The 15,858-nt window shown below is 49.9% G+C and overlaps 1 protein-coding gene across 1 annotated transcript; it reads left to right on the top strand.

The window, feature by feature from the left end:
* Positions 1-4,825: 4,825 nt before the first annotated feature.
* Positions 4,826-15,835, top strand: Slc34a2 (solute carrier family 34 member 2). The gene is made up of 12 exons (XM_075943095.1): positions 4,826-4,937; positions 5,031-5,168; positions 5,919-6,047; positions 7,593-7,736; positions 8,257-8,368; positions 10,727-10,922; positions 11,498-11,593; positions 12,175-12,295; positions 13,434-13,601; positions 14,271-14,387; positions 14,480-14,604; positions 15,206-15,835. The coding sequence occupies exons 1-12, from the start codon at positions 4,826-4,828 to the stop codon at positions 15,833-15,835; spliced, it is 2,088 nt and encodes a 695-aa protein (XP_075799210.1).
* The last annotated feature ends 23 nt before the right edge of the window (positions 15,836-15,858 follow it).

The following is a 15,858-nucleotide window of genomic DNA, read 5'->3' as shown; positions in this document are numbered from 1 at the left end:
GAGAGTGGGGCTTGTGTGCACCAGAGCAGCAGAGTGGCAGGGCTGGACGGTTGCCAGATGTCCTGCATCTCCTACTTTTAGGATACATACAGCTGTGGGACTAGAGAGAGCCAGGAATGGCATTTTAGCCAGATGTTTTAGGGAGCTATGGCTGGGTGGACCGTGCTCCCGATGCTGCCAAAGCTGGTTGTGCAAAGTGGATGGATCTATGCCTCCTTTCCTGATCTGCCAGGAAATGGTATCTAAGTGGTGATAGAGGAAACTGAGTACTGGAATTGCTTCATAGGGAAAGTGTTTATGAAGTGTACTTGAGTTATTGAGCACAGAATAAGGTGGTCCTCCCAAGAAGGAGCACGGGCAATCCATAGAGACAAACTAATAGTAAATGGCACTGGAGGTGGGTGAAGGCAGTGCAGATCGGCCACAGAGGCTAGGGACAGTCTTCCTGTTTGGGTCCTGGCCAACCATAGAAATCTGATTCTGGTCAAAGAATACACCCTGTAGCTAACAGGGAAGTAACAACCCCAGTTCCTTGGTGGGGCTGTAGTGACATCAGGCCACGGGTTCTAGGGATAACTGCTCTAGTCAACACATCTTGGCCAGTCCCACTTGCATATGGCGGCAAGGGACAGCCTCCTATCAGGAAGACTCAGGCTCACTTTGCTACTTAGTCACAGTCCATGGATGGGTGTATTCCCCCGGCAGACCCTGAGTACTGGCTTCTCATTTGGTTGCTGTGTTCATTCCCCTGGGCACTGGAAGAGAAGCCAGCAGGTTACTGCCCTCTGAGAACTTAGGTTTGCTTTGCGAAGGTGAGGTAAAGGTTCATGAGGGGAAAACAATCCCTGTGTTTAAGATTATTAGAATTGGGGGGGGGTGTGGGGGATGGCTCTGCAAATTTCTCAGTATGCCTCCAAGAATAGAGAGCCCTTTCTGTGAGCCCCCACATAGTTCCTCGAGTAGCCACAAATAGCTCGTTGCAGTTCTAAAGGTTTGTGTATGAGTGTGTCTATCCTGCTTTTTAGTTTACGTCTGTTTCACTATACTGGTCTGACATACATCTTGCCATTCTCCTGCATCAGGCTTTCAAATTTCAGGATTGCAGGAGTCCATTGCCTTGCCCAGCTTGAAAGCGGGATTTTGTGTCTGTGTGTCTGTGGCGGGTGATCTGGGGACCAGGTCTCGCTATGTCGCCCCAGCTAGCCTAGGCTGGCCTTAAACTTAGAATTCTCTAAGCTTGCCTCAGCCACCCGAGCTGAGATTGGTATGCTCTTTGGTTTTTGAGACAGTCTCACTGATGTCTTGGACTTGCTATCTTTCCCTTTCTTCAAGTACAGGGATTACACAGATTGCAGTTTTCATGCTATAGCTCCTAGTGATATAATAATCTTCTATCGTCATTTTAGCAAGATACTCCATAGTCACAAGGGCTACAGTGTTCTGAGAAGCCCCATCAGTACAGTCGTCATTTCCATACAGGGAAACAAAAAGACAAGGACTTACCCAAAGTCACAAAGGCAGAACTGGGTCTTGAACCCAGGAAGTGGCCATCTAAAAATCCAAGTTTCCTCTGGGAGTCTTCAGTCCCTTCGGATATTTGACTGTGTTTCAAGACGTAAAAATCGGAGTGAGTGAGGATCTTGGCATTTAATAGAGACAGGGCTGACGCTAAATATCCCTCAGTACACAGGACATCCTCCCCCACCAGACACCTGCTCGCCCCAGTTGTCAGTGTGTAGGTTAATAAACACCATGTCCACGACAACACCTTATCTGAAATGTAAATCATATGCCAGTTGTAGCCTACCACCCAGTCCCAATTCCATGGAAAACTCTGCTGCAGGAAGACAAGTCGTGTTGCTGCTGCTGCTGCTTACGGTGGGTGAGGCCCCAGCCTGGCAGAAGTGCTGGCTCTCGGCTGCCAGGCTGCTTCTGCGGTAGTTGTGCCTTCTTTTCCGTGCACAAAGCCTGAATAAGAATGTCTATCAGGCACCAGCTTGGCACCGGGTAGCTCTTTGATGCCCATTATTAAATGTTCCTAGTTATTAGAGATTAAGAGATGTCACAGTGATGTGTGAGGGAGCGCCAGATGAGTCACACAGTTAGCACGTGCCAGGACTGAGAAGGACAAGGCCAGCGCACAGAGGAGGGAGGATCTGGGTTCGGTGCTGGAGCACTGTCTGTGTGAGGATAGAAGTGGGACTTCAAAGTGGTGGGACTGCACTTTGGGGGGAAGTGAACCCAGAGAAAAGGGACCAGCTGAAGGCAGCAATGGGCGGTAGAATGTGGGGGAAACTGTGTAGCCCAACTGTGTTAGGAAGGTTCATCCATGAGATGTGGGGCCACACGAGGGAAGCAGTGGCTTCCATTCGGTTGCAGAGGCCCTGGCTGCGGGAGGGGGGGGGCGGAATGGGCAATGCTTTCCAAAGGGAACCAGGAAATGCTTCCAGGTGGAGCCGATAGGTCTGGGAGGTTTAGGAACACTCGGAGATGGCTTTGAACGTCTGGAACAATGACAGCAAGAGTCAAATAGAAAAGTTCTGCTGAAGGGAACATGTGTCTTGACCGAAGGACAAAGAGTTAGCTTAGATTGGGGTGAACTTGAAGTGGAGATGTCCATTGGCAGCAGCAGAGAGGTTGATAGCCCCAGGGAGCAGGTCAAAGACTCCTCCCATACAAGCTCCTAGGGCAGGAAGCTCGGGTTGGAGCCCTGAGTCAGGCTCTTCCTCCCTGCCTTGTGTGCCCAGGTGCCATCCACTCTTTCCACGTGAGGTGAAGCAAGACACTCACTTACTTTGTTCTGGACCTGCAGTCTGAGCCGTTTCGCTCCCGAGCGGACTCAGACGAATCCTTAGCTCACCTCTTCACCCAGGTGTGTCAGGAGACACGCTGAGACCAGGAGTCCATGATTTGGCGGGGACAAGGGATGAGGTGTCTTCTCACTACTTGTCCCAAGTTGGTCTGGAATGCTCAACCTTCCCACCGTTGGCTCATGGATACTAGGGTCCTTGTGTATTCCCTCCTTGGCATTAATTCAGGGAGTGTTGCACAGATCCTCTAGAATGGGATCATGGTTGTGATTGACTTCCCCATCTGAGAGCTTAAACCTGGGTAATGACCGTGAGGTCACACAATGGAGCAGTGGGGTATGACAAACCTATTAGAAATTTACTGTCGTTTGTTGCTGTTTTTCGTGCCTTGGTTGTACCAAAGAGCTAATTCCCCAGCCCAGTGTGTGTGTGTGCGTGCGTGCATGAGTGCATGCGTGCGTCCTTCTCTTAGCCCAGCCTGATCTGGAATCCCCTGTGTAGCCAGGCTGGCCTCAAAATCACAAGTCACATACTTGGCTAGAGCCAGCTCTTTTAACCTGCAGTGGGATAGATGTGGACGTCCCACATGACTCTGAACCCCATGGAATGATTCTGGATTTCCGTTACAATGTTGCCTGAATCGGGACAAGTATGCTCCTATTTATAATAAAGAGCACTTGCCTGTGTTTGGTTTTCCTTACCGCCGTCAATGATCTGCTATCTGTTACACCTTGATCTGCCTTCATTAGAACACACGTTCCTGGCTTTTTTTTTATTTTACAAATCTGTAAATGACTGAGCAGGAGATACCTTCTGCTTTGTGTTGCCGTCACTTCAGTGAACATGCTTCGGGCCTTACCGCGGGCCAGGCAGAGCTTCGGGCCCTAAGGATGCCCCTTTCTTGGTAGTGCCTGTCCTTCAGTCGGCAGGAAGTAGAGGTCAGTTGGACCCTGGTTCTGGGAACCCTCTCAGGAGAACTGATCAGGATAAGACAGGTGTTTCTGAGCGCTCACGTTCCTCCCCTTCTAATTTGCATAAGGGAAATAAAGGAGTAGGGCAAAGATGCGGGATTGAAGGTACCTGAGCCGTGGTGCCACCCATTTCTGAGCCTCCTGCCTGTGCCCACAGCATCCTCTCCAGGATGGTACATCTTCATCATCTTCGTCTGGAGATACGCTCCTTCTCTAGTCCAGGCTTCCCTAGAGCTCCACTAGGTGACCCAGGCTGGCCTTGAACTCACGGCGATCCGCCGTGCCACAGGCTGCTGAGTGCTGAGACTACGGTGTGAGGCAGCGAATCTAGCTACCGCAGCACAGTAGATTACCCTCCGCCCACACCACTTACTTCGCACATCTTGAATTGCTGATGAGGCTGGACTCTTAGCTGTTTGTACTTCCTTTTCTGCGAATCTTCTGTTCTTTGGATTGTTTTGCTTCGTGGTGGCAAACGGTGGCCAGCCAGGTGAGCTGGCACTGTAACTGAGAGGGGCATTGTGGAGAAAATGGGTTATGAGGAAGTCTCCGCGGGGGCTGGAAACAATGCGGCTCTGATGAAGGGCCACTGATCATGGCAGGGCGACCCAGAGATAGCTGTGACTTATCGGCCCCCATCTCATGGCTCAAGAAGGATGAAGCATTGTCCCCAATCTACAGTGGAAATTGGTACTGAATGGTGGTACTGAATACTTGGAGGCACACAGAAGGGTCCTGAGGCGCATCCACTCGTGAGTGGCACTGTCATGCTTTTGCAGAAGACCCAGATGGTAGGGAAAGCAGGCTGTCAAGGAGTATGTATGTCTCTCACGCTTAGCGTAGGTGGATGTCAAGACCACTGGCTGAGGCTTGGTGCTTATTTACGGTTGAACTTGCCTCGGTGCAACTAGCAGATGGAGTCCATTGGTGTACGCATCTTTCCTGTCCCCCGTTCCTCAGCAGATTTGTACAGCGTGGCTTTCTCTCAGGCGACTCTCACACGAGGGGATGCATCCTCAAGCTCTCTCTTTTCTTTTGCAGATCATGGCTCCTTGGCCCGAGTTGGAAAATGCCCAGCCCAACCCCAATAAATTCATTGACGGGGCCCCAGGTCCACAGTCTAACATAGAAGTCAAGGACAAGGAGCCCACCCAAAGTAAGTGCTCCTTACCGAGGTGGGGATAGGCCCCATGCGAGGACCCACCGAGACTCGGCTCTCGTTCCTCACGGCCTTTACTACTTGTTTGAGCAGATGAAAGTGGGACTCCTGTAACCAAGATTGAGCTGCTACCCTCCTATTCCACTGTGGTCCTAATAGAGGAGCCCACTGAGGGGAATGACCCCTGGGACCTACCTGAACTCCGGGACACTGGGATCAAATGGTCAGGTAAGAGGATGCCCAGCATCCAGCAGGGACCAGCAAAAAAGTACCCAGCCAGCCCGCAGTGTTTACCTTTGTGTCACATGTACAGGTTTCCAAAGAATGATAATTAGGGAGCCCTTTGTTCCTTCAAAGAACCAGGGACGGAGGCCATAACAGATTCAGCGTACACTGATGGGTCATGGGCTTTATACGAGCTGCCGAGAATACAGCCAGCAAAGCTGGGAGGAACAAGATTTTGCTTCTGCTCCAGGTGTTGGGATTACGATCAGCAAGGGGCCCAGCCATCTAGGATAGACTTGGGTGGTCAGAGGGCAAGGGAACCCAGTCGGAGAGGTAAGAGGACACTATTGTAGCTTAGCGCGGGCTGTCTGAGGCTGGGGAATCAACCAACTTTGCAGCTTTGATTCCAGGGCTTATCTGCTGTTGGCAGTGCTTTATGGACATGTGCCTGTGACCCTGCACCATGTGACACATGCTCTTAACTACTCACCCCCCCCCCCCCCCCAGGGACATTGTGGTTCACTTAAACATCCATTCTGGTCCGCTGCTTCTCCTTTGATTCTAGAAACACTCAGGAGGGTGCAATGAAATACATCCTATAGAGAACTGGCAGGAAACCAGGCCACCCCGCTTCCAGGCCTTGGTACAGAAGCTACTAGTGGTAGAAGGTGGAGCCATCAGCTCCCTTGCCAAACATTTCTGTTCCAGCTGGGAAGACTCTAACTGTGCCTTCTCTCCCCCATATCCCCCCAGAGAGAGACACCAAAGGGAAGATTCTCTGCGTTTTCCAGGGGATTGGGAAATTCATTCTTCTCCTGGGCTTCCTCTACTTGTTCGTCTGCTCCTTGGATGTACTTAGCAGTGCCTTCCAGCTGGTTGGAGGTAAGGACCCTGGAGGCCTTGGGCCGGAGGTGGGTTATTCTCGACTCCTGAATTTCATGTCAGGTGGGCGCAGCTCACAGGCCCTCATGCCTCAACATGGTCGGGAGTGGCTGAGGGCAAACGTGATGGAGCAGCTCACACTTCCCCATCACAGAGAAGAGGACTGGAACTTAGTGGCTCGGGTGGCTTAAGTCAGGAGCCAGGGCTGGAGCTGATTTCAGCTATCAGTCCCTTCTATTGTACCCAAATCCTCTCAGGAAATTGCTTGACTCCTTTTATCTGGGGCTCCCTGCTGTCTAGAGTAAGGGCCACAGCAAGTAGGCGAGATCAAAGCCTGCTCTCTTGCTGAGGAGAGTTCCCCCACGCACACACAGTGGATGCCTTCCCTGGGCTGAGCCCAGGACTGGTGGCCAGTGTGTCAGAACACCCGAAGTGTAATGGCCATGTGTGCTCAGTTAACTTTGGACCCTTCCTGGGTGACAACAGAGAGATAGCACCCTGAGTGGCCCTGTCTGGAGAGTCCTTCCTAAAGTCCCTCCCATTTGTAAGAGGGGACCAAGGTTCAGAGGTCACTAACTAACCAGACTTAACCCAACCTGTAATGAACACAGTGAGGATTCCAGAGCTCAGACCGGGGTGACAAGCCTCTGGAGTCAAGTTCTGCTTCTTTTGCTGCCTTGAACTAAAAACAGAAATTTAAAAAAATATATGTTTTTTTAAAATTCTGTTTTCCTAGTTTATTTATTTGTTTATTTTTGAGATGGAGTTTTTCAGTAGCTCTGGCAATTCTGGAACTCCCTATTTAAAACACACCGCCTCTACTAGGAGTAAAGGTGTGCTCCACCACACCCTTTCTAAGCCGGTTTTAGGCCAGGGTCTCACTATTTCTGGCTGGCTTGGAACTCACAAGTTCTGGGATTAAAGGCGTGGGTCACCATGCCCAGCTGAGCTGATCCTTTTGACCTGAGAGATGGAGGGTGAATGGTTAGGTCAGTTGTTAGGGGCTTAAGAGGTTTAAATTGGCCTTTGGATGTGGTAAGTTTCCCTGATCCTCGGGAACATTCTTAAGGAAAATGGCTTGTGAGCATGATTATTGGGCTAATTTACATCCAGTCCCTCTTGAGGCATCCGCTTTAAAATGGGCTGGGGAAGGACTGAGGGTCACATAGACACTCCCAAAGAAACCTAGAATTCAGTGAGCCAGGCTCAGCTGGAGGTCTAGAGATTAGGATTTATGCTAAGCCCAGTTCTTGATCAGAGAAGCCTGGAAAAAGGCTGACTAGGGGCATGCAAGGTGGGAGCTGTACAGGGATAAGAACCATGGCTGAACCAGGTCAAAGACATGGAACGGGAGGCTCGCGGTTACAGAGCTTCCCTCTCAGGACCACGCAAGGGGAAAGAACAGGAAACACGACCCACAGCCCAGTGTGGCTCCCACTGTGGAGTGGGTTCCCACTCTGCAGACAACAGGCCCTGTGTGGACATTAGGACTGGGTGCTGAAGCCCCCACCATCCATCCTCACACGACCATCACTTTTCCTCCAGGGAAGATGGCTGGACAGTTCTTCAGCAACAACTCCATCATGTCTAACCCCGTGGCCGGGCTCGTGATCGGGGTGCTGGTAACCGTCATGGTGCAAAGCTCCAGCACGTCTTCGTCCATCATCGTCAGCATGGTAGCTTCGTCGTGTGAGTTGGACCCTCTCTAAGTCTCTCTAGGCCAGGTCACAATTACCTTCCCGTCCTTTTTTTTTTTGTTGTTGTTCTTACACCAGTCTTTTAGCCAAAATGAATTAGAATTTTTCTACGTTGAGAGTAGGAGGGTAACCTAAGCTGCACAACACAATGTCTCATGAACCTTTGGGCCACACACCATACATACAGTGTTCTTGTCAACCGCTAGACTCACTCCCTCCCTTAATCCCAATTCCTGGAGTCCTGTGAACTGGCTCAAGCTCTGTCTTAGGGAACAGGGGATTTCAAAGCGAGGCCCATAGGGGGCCTCAGGGGGTCAGCTAGTGCCCTAAAATTACATTCAAGAATAGGGCCCATGCAGATTCATTGACGTCCCCCATGGATTTTTAACAGCTGTGTACTGTTATGTATGCCCGCTCCCCCTCGCAACAGCTGCAGTCAGTACATTCATCCCACATTGGGGGTTGGGTGGAACATGGCTCAGGCTGTCTCACGGTTCTTTCCTGCTCTTCAGTGCTGACCGTGCGGGCTGCTATCCCCATCATCATGGGGGCCAACATCGGAACCTCCATCACCAATACTATCGTGGCACTTATGCAGGCGGGAGACCGGAATGAGTTCAGAAGGTAGGCGTCTTAGGGCAGGCGTTCTGCCCACCAGGTCTGTTGTTGGCGTCAACGCCTTTATCTAGTCGTGAAGGTGTGCTTGGAAGTTAACTCTGAGCCTCAAGAGCCCAGCGAGGGCTGGGAATCCTAGGTGATGAAAATCTACTTCTTGATCTGTAGAGCCAGAACAATAATATCCAGCACCTGGCACTGCATCAGGGTACACGAAAGGTAAGCACTAGCTAGACATGCGCTGCTGGGTGGCAGCATTAAACAGGGCCAGTTGGGGCGGCCTTTACTGTCTCACTTAGTCATAGATAATTATAACTCCCTAAAACTTCCATTTTTGGCTGTCTCAACTAACTACCTCTTTACCTGTAAGCTGGCACAGGCAAATATGACGTGGAAGATACAAAAATAGGGCAGCTGGAACCAGGCAAAGGGAAACCCTCTTAAAACGTTAACCTGCGTATTAAGCGCGTTTCCCAGCATTTCCAACCAGCCATAGACTCTTACCAGAGCTTATTAAAATACAGAGGCAATTCCCAGCCTGTCTGTGATGCCATCGTGGTGTGGCCAAACAGCTGACATTGCAGTAGGCTGTTGGGAGACAGCTCATGTTTGTCGTGTCTGCCGGGGAATCGGCTATCACAGTGGTCCATCTACCTGCGCCACCTCATTTGGTTCCTGATGACATGTCTTGATGGACGTGATAATACACATTAAGGCAGGCACTCTCTAATTTGATCTCCTCATCAAGCCAGACAGCCTTCTCTGTTTCCCATCATATTCATCTTGCTGCCAAAGGCAACAAAGTGCTGTCATTGACTGACACAGCCAGGATTCCAGTGAGGTTTCAATTCTGGACATTTGGGGCTCATCTTGTATTACTTACATTGATTGCTGCCTCATAGCCTATGGAATTAGAGGCCTAAGACCTATCGTGGTGCATATATATATATATATATATATATATATATATGTGTGTGTGTGCATATATATATGAGTGTGTGTATGCATGTATATATACATATGTATATATTTATATATAACTGACTTAGCTTACTTTCCCATACTATGATTGTGTTTTCCATAACCAATATTGGTTGTGAAATTGATTGTCTGACATCCGTCTCAGAGGTTTATACACACACACACACACACACACACACACACACACTGTATCAAGTGTTTATAAGTCTTGTACATTTTATTGAACACCAGGAAATGTTTGAATCATTTTCTCTTTCATCAGCAGTATATGAGAGTCTCTTAAATTGCCTTCTCCAGGATGAATGAGAGTGGCTAATTCCATAGAGCAAACATTGGGGCTTGCAATGCGCTTCTTTGACCAGTGAAATGAAGTTTTTCTCATTTGCTTATCAAGTGCTTCTCTCTTGAAGGAGAGTGTCATATACCAAGTGCAAATAACAAGAGTGTCATATACTGAGCCTGTCTAGTGGGACGATTTTCTGACATGGAGATCTTTCTAGAAGCAACATTTTCCATTTTCAGTGAGGAAAAAGCCTATGTCAGTGTTTGGATTTTGCCTGACTTTGTTTTTAAGATAGTTTCTTAATTTGAAAGTTGTGTGTCTCAGAATTTTGAGAATTTGAAGGTTTAGAATTCAGGGACTGGTAAGATGGCTCAAGTACTTAGTGTTCTTCAGATGGCCGGGCTTTAGTTCCCACCGCATGTGGTGGCCCACAACTGCCTGTAGTTGAAGTTTCCAGGCTCCTGATGGCCTCCATTGTGGTACTCATGCACTGAGGCACACATACAGGTTGTAAGATTCTGATTGTCTGCCCCACTGCTCTCCATTTTTCAAAGCTCAGGTCACCTTTAAAGCAGTTTAAAGTGGTCTAGGCACAGTGGAAGAGGTGGCTCAGTGGTTAAAAACAACTGTTCTTGCAGAGGAACTCAGTTTGATTCTAGTCACTATGGTGCCTCTCAACTATATATAACTCCAGTACAGGGACTCTAACAGGCATGGATGTGGCATACATACAAGCATGCAGAGATAGCATTCATAATAATTTATAATTAGTGTGTTTGCCTATAAATGTATGCACGATATACATGCCTGCTGATACAGGAGTTATGGGTTCTTGAAATTGAACCCAAGACCTGGAAGAACATCCAGTGTTGAGCCATTCTCCAGCCTTAAACATTTGGTAAAGGAGGGCTTGGGGTGGCCTGATGCAATTCTGCTAACCAATGGTCTTTAGGATTCTAGCCCTCACATACTATACTGGTTGACAATGTCCTACTAAACCAACCACCTGTGTGTTCTCGGGTAGATGACAACAAATACAATGCCCAATTGTCTCGCATCCCCTCACTCAGAATATAATATTGGTGGTGGCTTCTATCCCTTAGGGCATTTGCGGGGGCCACTGTCCATGACTTCTTCAACTGGCTCTCTGTGTTGGTGCTCTTGCCTCTGGAGGCCGCCACCCACTACCTAGAGATCTTGACCAACCTTGTGGTGGACACCTTCAAGTTCAAGAACGGAGAAGACGCCCCAGACCTTCTGAAAGTCATCACGGACCCCTTCACAAAGCTCATCATCCAGGTATGGTTATATTAGTACAGCCCTCATCGCAAGAGGCCAGGGACTGGAACACAAGCTTAGGTAGTTTCGTGAGTGTCAGATTTATTTCCTTGACTTCAGCCTGGTTTGCCCTCTGTTGGGTTAGGGACTGGTCGGGTGAGGCTTGAGGTGATGGGCACTTCTGCATCAGCATTTGGGGCCACGTTCTTCTCATTATTGTCAGCACAACTTATTGATAGTTACTGCTCTTCCCACCTGAGGCCAGTCATGCCCTCTGGTCCTTGGTGTCTGTCCTAGATACCGATAAAGGGCCAGCTGGGACTTGAACTTTGGCAGCAGGTATCCACAACCTCCTGACTATCAATGCCCTTGTTGTACAGTCTCCCTTTGAGTATCTGCCAATCTCTAGGGGATAATGATATTCTCTGCAGGAGGTTAGGATTGGGTGGTGGGACTAGAGGTCTTTGCATACAGTGTGAGTACATTGGCTCACAGTCACAGCCCCCAGTACACCCAAGGTCCTCTGACACCCACCACATCCGCCAGGCATCACTGTCAAGGGTATGCTGACCCTTCTTCCCCATTGATCCCCTCAGCTGGATAAAAAGGTCATCCAACAAATTGCCATGAGTGACCCGGAAGCCCAGAACAAGAGCCTGATCAAGATCTGGTGCAAGACTGTAACCAACGTGGTAAGTGCCAGCAATGTTGCTGGGCAAGCCGTGGGAGATGGGTGTGTAGGTGTGCCACCCTAGGGGTTCAAAAGCAGCAGTCAGAAGCCAGTGGGGGAAAGAAATGAGGCTCTCGGGAGTCGAATCTGACCACCTCCTTTCAGGGAGACAGCTGCCTTTGCTTCACTGTTAGGGACACACTCCTTGGCCTGGGACAATGCCTTCTCTCACAGAAGGCTGATGGGTTTCTGCTGCCTCTTTTTGCTTTTGTTCTGGAGACTGTGAAGTCTCTGTCCCACAGCACAAAAGCAGGCAGCAGGGGCATCTCGACTTTCCAGGTATTCTTCCTGAGGAGGAATGCATACTGTGGCTCTCACATAGAGAAACTTGCCCAACCTGCTGTGCAGTCTGGGTGTGGCTCTCCCTTAATTCTTGGGTGGAGCGTGTGTGTGTGTGCACGTGATAAAATAATGAGGCTGAATTTTATCCCAGTGGTTCCAAGTACTCTTCAAGGGGTACCCCTATAATAGAGCCCTTGCATAGCCCCACTCCGTTCCTACTGTTGTTTCCTACCACGGACACTTCCCATGTTTGTCATTTAGACTCAGATGAATGTCACCATTCCCTCTCCTGATAACTGCACCTCCCCTTCACACTGCTGGACTGATGGCGTACAGACCTGGACCATCCTGAACATCACCCATAAGGAGAACATTGCTAAATGTGAGTGGAAGGTGGCTGACTGGCCACGTCGGGGGTAGCCTAGAAACCTGACCAGCAAAACTTCTCTCGGAGAGCCCAGTGATTACAGAAGAGAGGGGGGAGACTAGCCTCGGCCTTCTGGTGACTCTACACCACCCGAAAGGCTTGTGAGGGGATTCTTCTGTGCTCTCTAGTATCCCTTTGTCAGGAAGTCAGGATGATTGGTGGCTGCTTTGACAGTGTGGGGACTATTCACTCAGAGTCCCATCTGAACAAGGCCCTGAGCCTGCCTGATGCTTCCCTCTTTCAGGAAGACTTTCTTCCATTTAAATTAGCCGGAACCCCAGTTCTTCTCTATCCCACCACCATGAATGCTGAGCACTGTGTATCTTGAAGCAGTGTGATTCTTTCCACAGAATAGGCAAACTTGTTTCATCCCTAAACGCTCTAGTTGCTACCTGTCTGTAGAACTGTGGTTCCCAGGATGTGTCACCAGGAACGTCTCCAAATGCTTTGTAGTAAAAATCACTTGGAGACCAATGGTAGAAGAATCGGGCTGGACACCTGCTCCTGCCCATCCCAAGCGATGCTTAAGGACCTCACTTCACCTTCCGTTCCCAGGAAGTGCAGCTTTTAACACGATTCAAGTTTAGGTCTGGTGGTACCTGCTTGTTATCAGAGGAGGTAGAGGTAGGAGGAAGATCAAGCTAGTCTTTATTTTGGAAACCAGCCAGGACTATACCACCAGATCCTGTCCCAAACAACAAAAACCAGGGGCTGGAGATAAAGCTCAACCGTTAAACTCACATCCCACTCATGCAAAGAACTGCAGTTCCTGTATCAGGTGGCTTACAACCACCTGGAACTATCCTCCTAGGGAATTTTGACTTCTGGCTTCTATAGGTACCTGATATGGGCACAAGCACATGCATGCGTGTGTGTATACACATACACACACACACACACTTTAAAAACATTTCTGTAAAAACAGCAAGCAGCATTGTCTCAAGGCAAACTTCAAAGAAAGACATCGTTAGCTTGAGCTCCAACATGTCTAGTTGCCACTCAAGATTGTTCCATGAAAAAGAAAGAACAGGTTTCAGTCTTTCCAGATAGGGTAACCCCTGCCCTCCTGACAAGACTTTTTGTGTTTCTCCAGGCCAGCACATCTTTGTGAATTTCAGTCTCCCAGATCTTGCTGTGGGTATCATCCTGCTTGCTGCCTCCCTGCTGGTCCTCTGTGGCTGTCTGATTATTATAGTCAAGCTCTTGGGCTCTGTGCTCAAGGGACAGGTGGCTGTTGTCATCAAGAAGACCCTTAATACTGGTAGGTTCAACACTTCAACCCCGTTCTGGCCTTTTCATCTTGCAATTTTCTCTATGTGGAACTCATTCTTAGATCCACTGAGCTACAACGATTAAGCTGCTATTTTCCCCGGAAATTCTCTGGAATGTCCTGTTGTAGGTCAGGGAGGTGAACAGGTACAGGCTCCCCTTGCAGGGTGGGCCAGGACCTGAGAAAGAAGCAGCGGGTTCGACTTTCTCCTGGGTAGGACTTCCATATGCTCCAGACTACCATGTCACCCCTTCAGATCTCAGTGTGGCTATGAACAGCTGCATCCAGGGCTGTCACAAGAGAGCCCTGCTCTTACATATTTGCCAGAACCAGGGGCCCAATTCTATGCATACAGAATTCATAGCTTATCCCTGAGTGCGAAATGATGCCAGACCAGGCTAGGGAAGGGGGCGGTAGGCTTCTAACTCCACCTCTGTCATTCTGTGTTTGTCTGACACTCAGCCATAGCCTTGGCATCTATGTGAATTTGCAGGATGACCTAGATTAAAGGAACCTGGCACTCTCAGATCATGTGTGGAGTTCAACCCTTTGCCCTAGCCTCTGCTCCTGGGTCCTGAGGAAGAGCCAGCCAGGCCTTCCACCCATGCCATTGTGGCCATCCCCAGGACCTGTGACATTTCTTCATTCCCTGTCTTCCAGATTTCCCCTTTCCCTTTGCCTGGTTGACTGGCTACTTAGCCATCCTTGTGGGGGCAGGCATGACCTTCATTGTCCAAAGCAGCTCCGTGTTCACTTCTGCCATGACACCACTCATTGGTGAGTTGTTGCCCTGGGTCCTCCTTCCAGTCACCATTGCTCCTCCCTCCGTTACCCAGGCTCATGCCCTGTGTTCTGTCTTTCTGCACTAGGTATTGGAGTGATCACCATTGAGAGGGCATATCCACTCACGCTGGGCTCCAACATTGGAACCACCACCACCGCCATCCTGGCAGCCCTAGCCAGCCCAGGAAGCACCTTGAGGAGTTCTCTCCAGGTCAGCACCTGCTCCTGGTCCCTGGGTGGGCTACATACAATCCATCTGTGGTTTTGCAAAGCAGTGGTTTTGTTTTATTTTGGTTTTGGAGTAGATCTCATGGAGTCCACGTTGGCCCCACCTTTATAAAAAGTGGCCATGAGAACTCCTGTCACCTCCTGTGTCCCGGGATTCAATGGCACACATATACCCAGATGCAGACTATTTTCTCATGAGAGCCACGCCTTCTATGTTACATCCAAAAGGCAGAACAAACATACTAGGAGAAGCCACCACAGGGAGCCAAGTGTGAGGGCAGTCAAATCTGTGGGTTCGGAAGAGGCAGGCGTTTAAAACAGCTACTCTGCTGAGACACTAAGCCCAAGGCATGGTGAAGCAGCAGGCAAGGCCATGCAAGGTGGCACCTTCTAACCTGAAAGCTCAGCTATTCAGAGGAGTCACTTGCTTCCCGTCCTTCCAGTATCTCCAGACAGTTAAGCGAAGTGTTTTTACAGAATGTATATAAAACTCTGCACGGGCCCAGCTATCCACGCACTAGAAAGACATTGGGCGACTTCTGTTTCCCTCCACCCTCTCACCTCTCCAACACCCTCAATTTCAGATTGCCCTGTGCCATTTTTTCTTCAACATCTCCGGAATCTTGCTGTGGTACCCAATCCCATTCACCCGACTGCCCATCCGTCTGGCTAAAGGCCTGGGCAACATCTCTGCCAAGTATCGCTGGTTCGCGGTCTTCTACCTCATCTTCTTCTTCCTCCTGACCCCGCTGACGGTGTTCGGCCTGTCTCTGGCGGGCTGGCCAGTGCTGGTGGGCGTGGGCGTGCCCATCATCCTGCTGGTGCTTCTGATCGTGTGCATCCGGATGCTGCAGTCCCGCTGCCCTCGCATCCTGCCTCTGAAGCTCCGGGACTGGAATTTCCTGCCCTTGTGCATGCATTCCCTGAAACCCTGGGACAACGTCATCTCCCTGGCCACCACCTGCTTCCAGAGACGTTGCTGCTGCTGCTGCCGCGTCTGCTGTCGTGTGTGCTGCATGGTGTGTGGCTGCAAGTGCTGCCGCTGCAGCAAGTGCTGCAGGAACCCGGAGGAGGAGGAAGAGGAGCAGGATGTCCCAGTCAAGGCCTCTGGGGCCTTTGAGAATGAAGCTATGAGCAAAGAGTTCCAAGATGAGGGCAAGGGCCAAGTGGAGGCCGTGGGCATGAAGACCATGTCCAATACTACAGTGTTCTAGAGGGACCTAGGAGTCGGGGGCAG

Source organism: Microtus pennsylvanicus, chromosome 12, assembly GCF_037038515.1.
Source record: "Microtus pennsylvanicus isolate mMicPen1 chromosome 12, mMicPen1.hap1, whole genome shotgun sequence".
Lineage (NCBI taxonomy): Eukaryota > Metazoa > Chordata > Mammalia > Rodentia > Cricetidae > Microtus > Microtus pennsylvanicus.
This window is presented reverse-complemented; position numbering and strand designations above follow the sequence as displayed.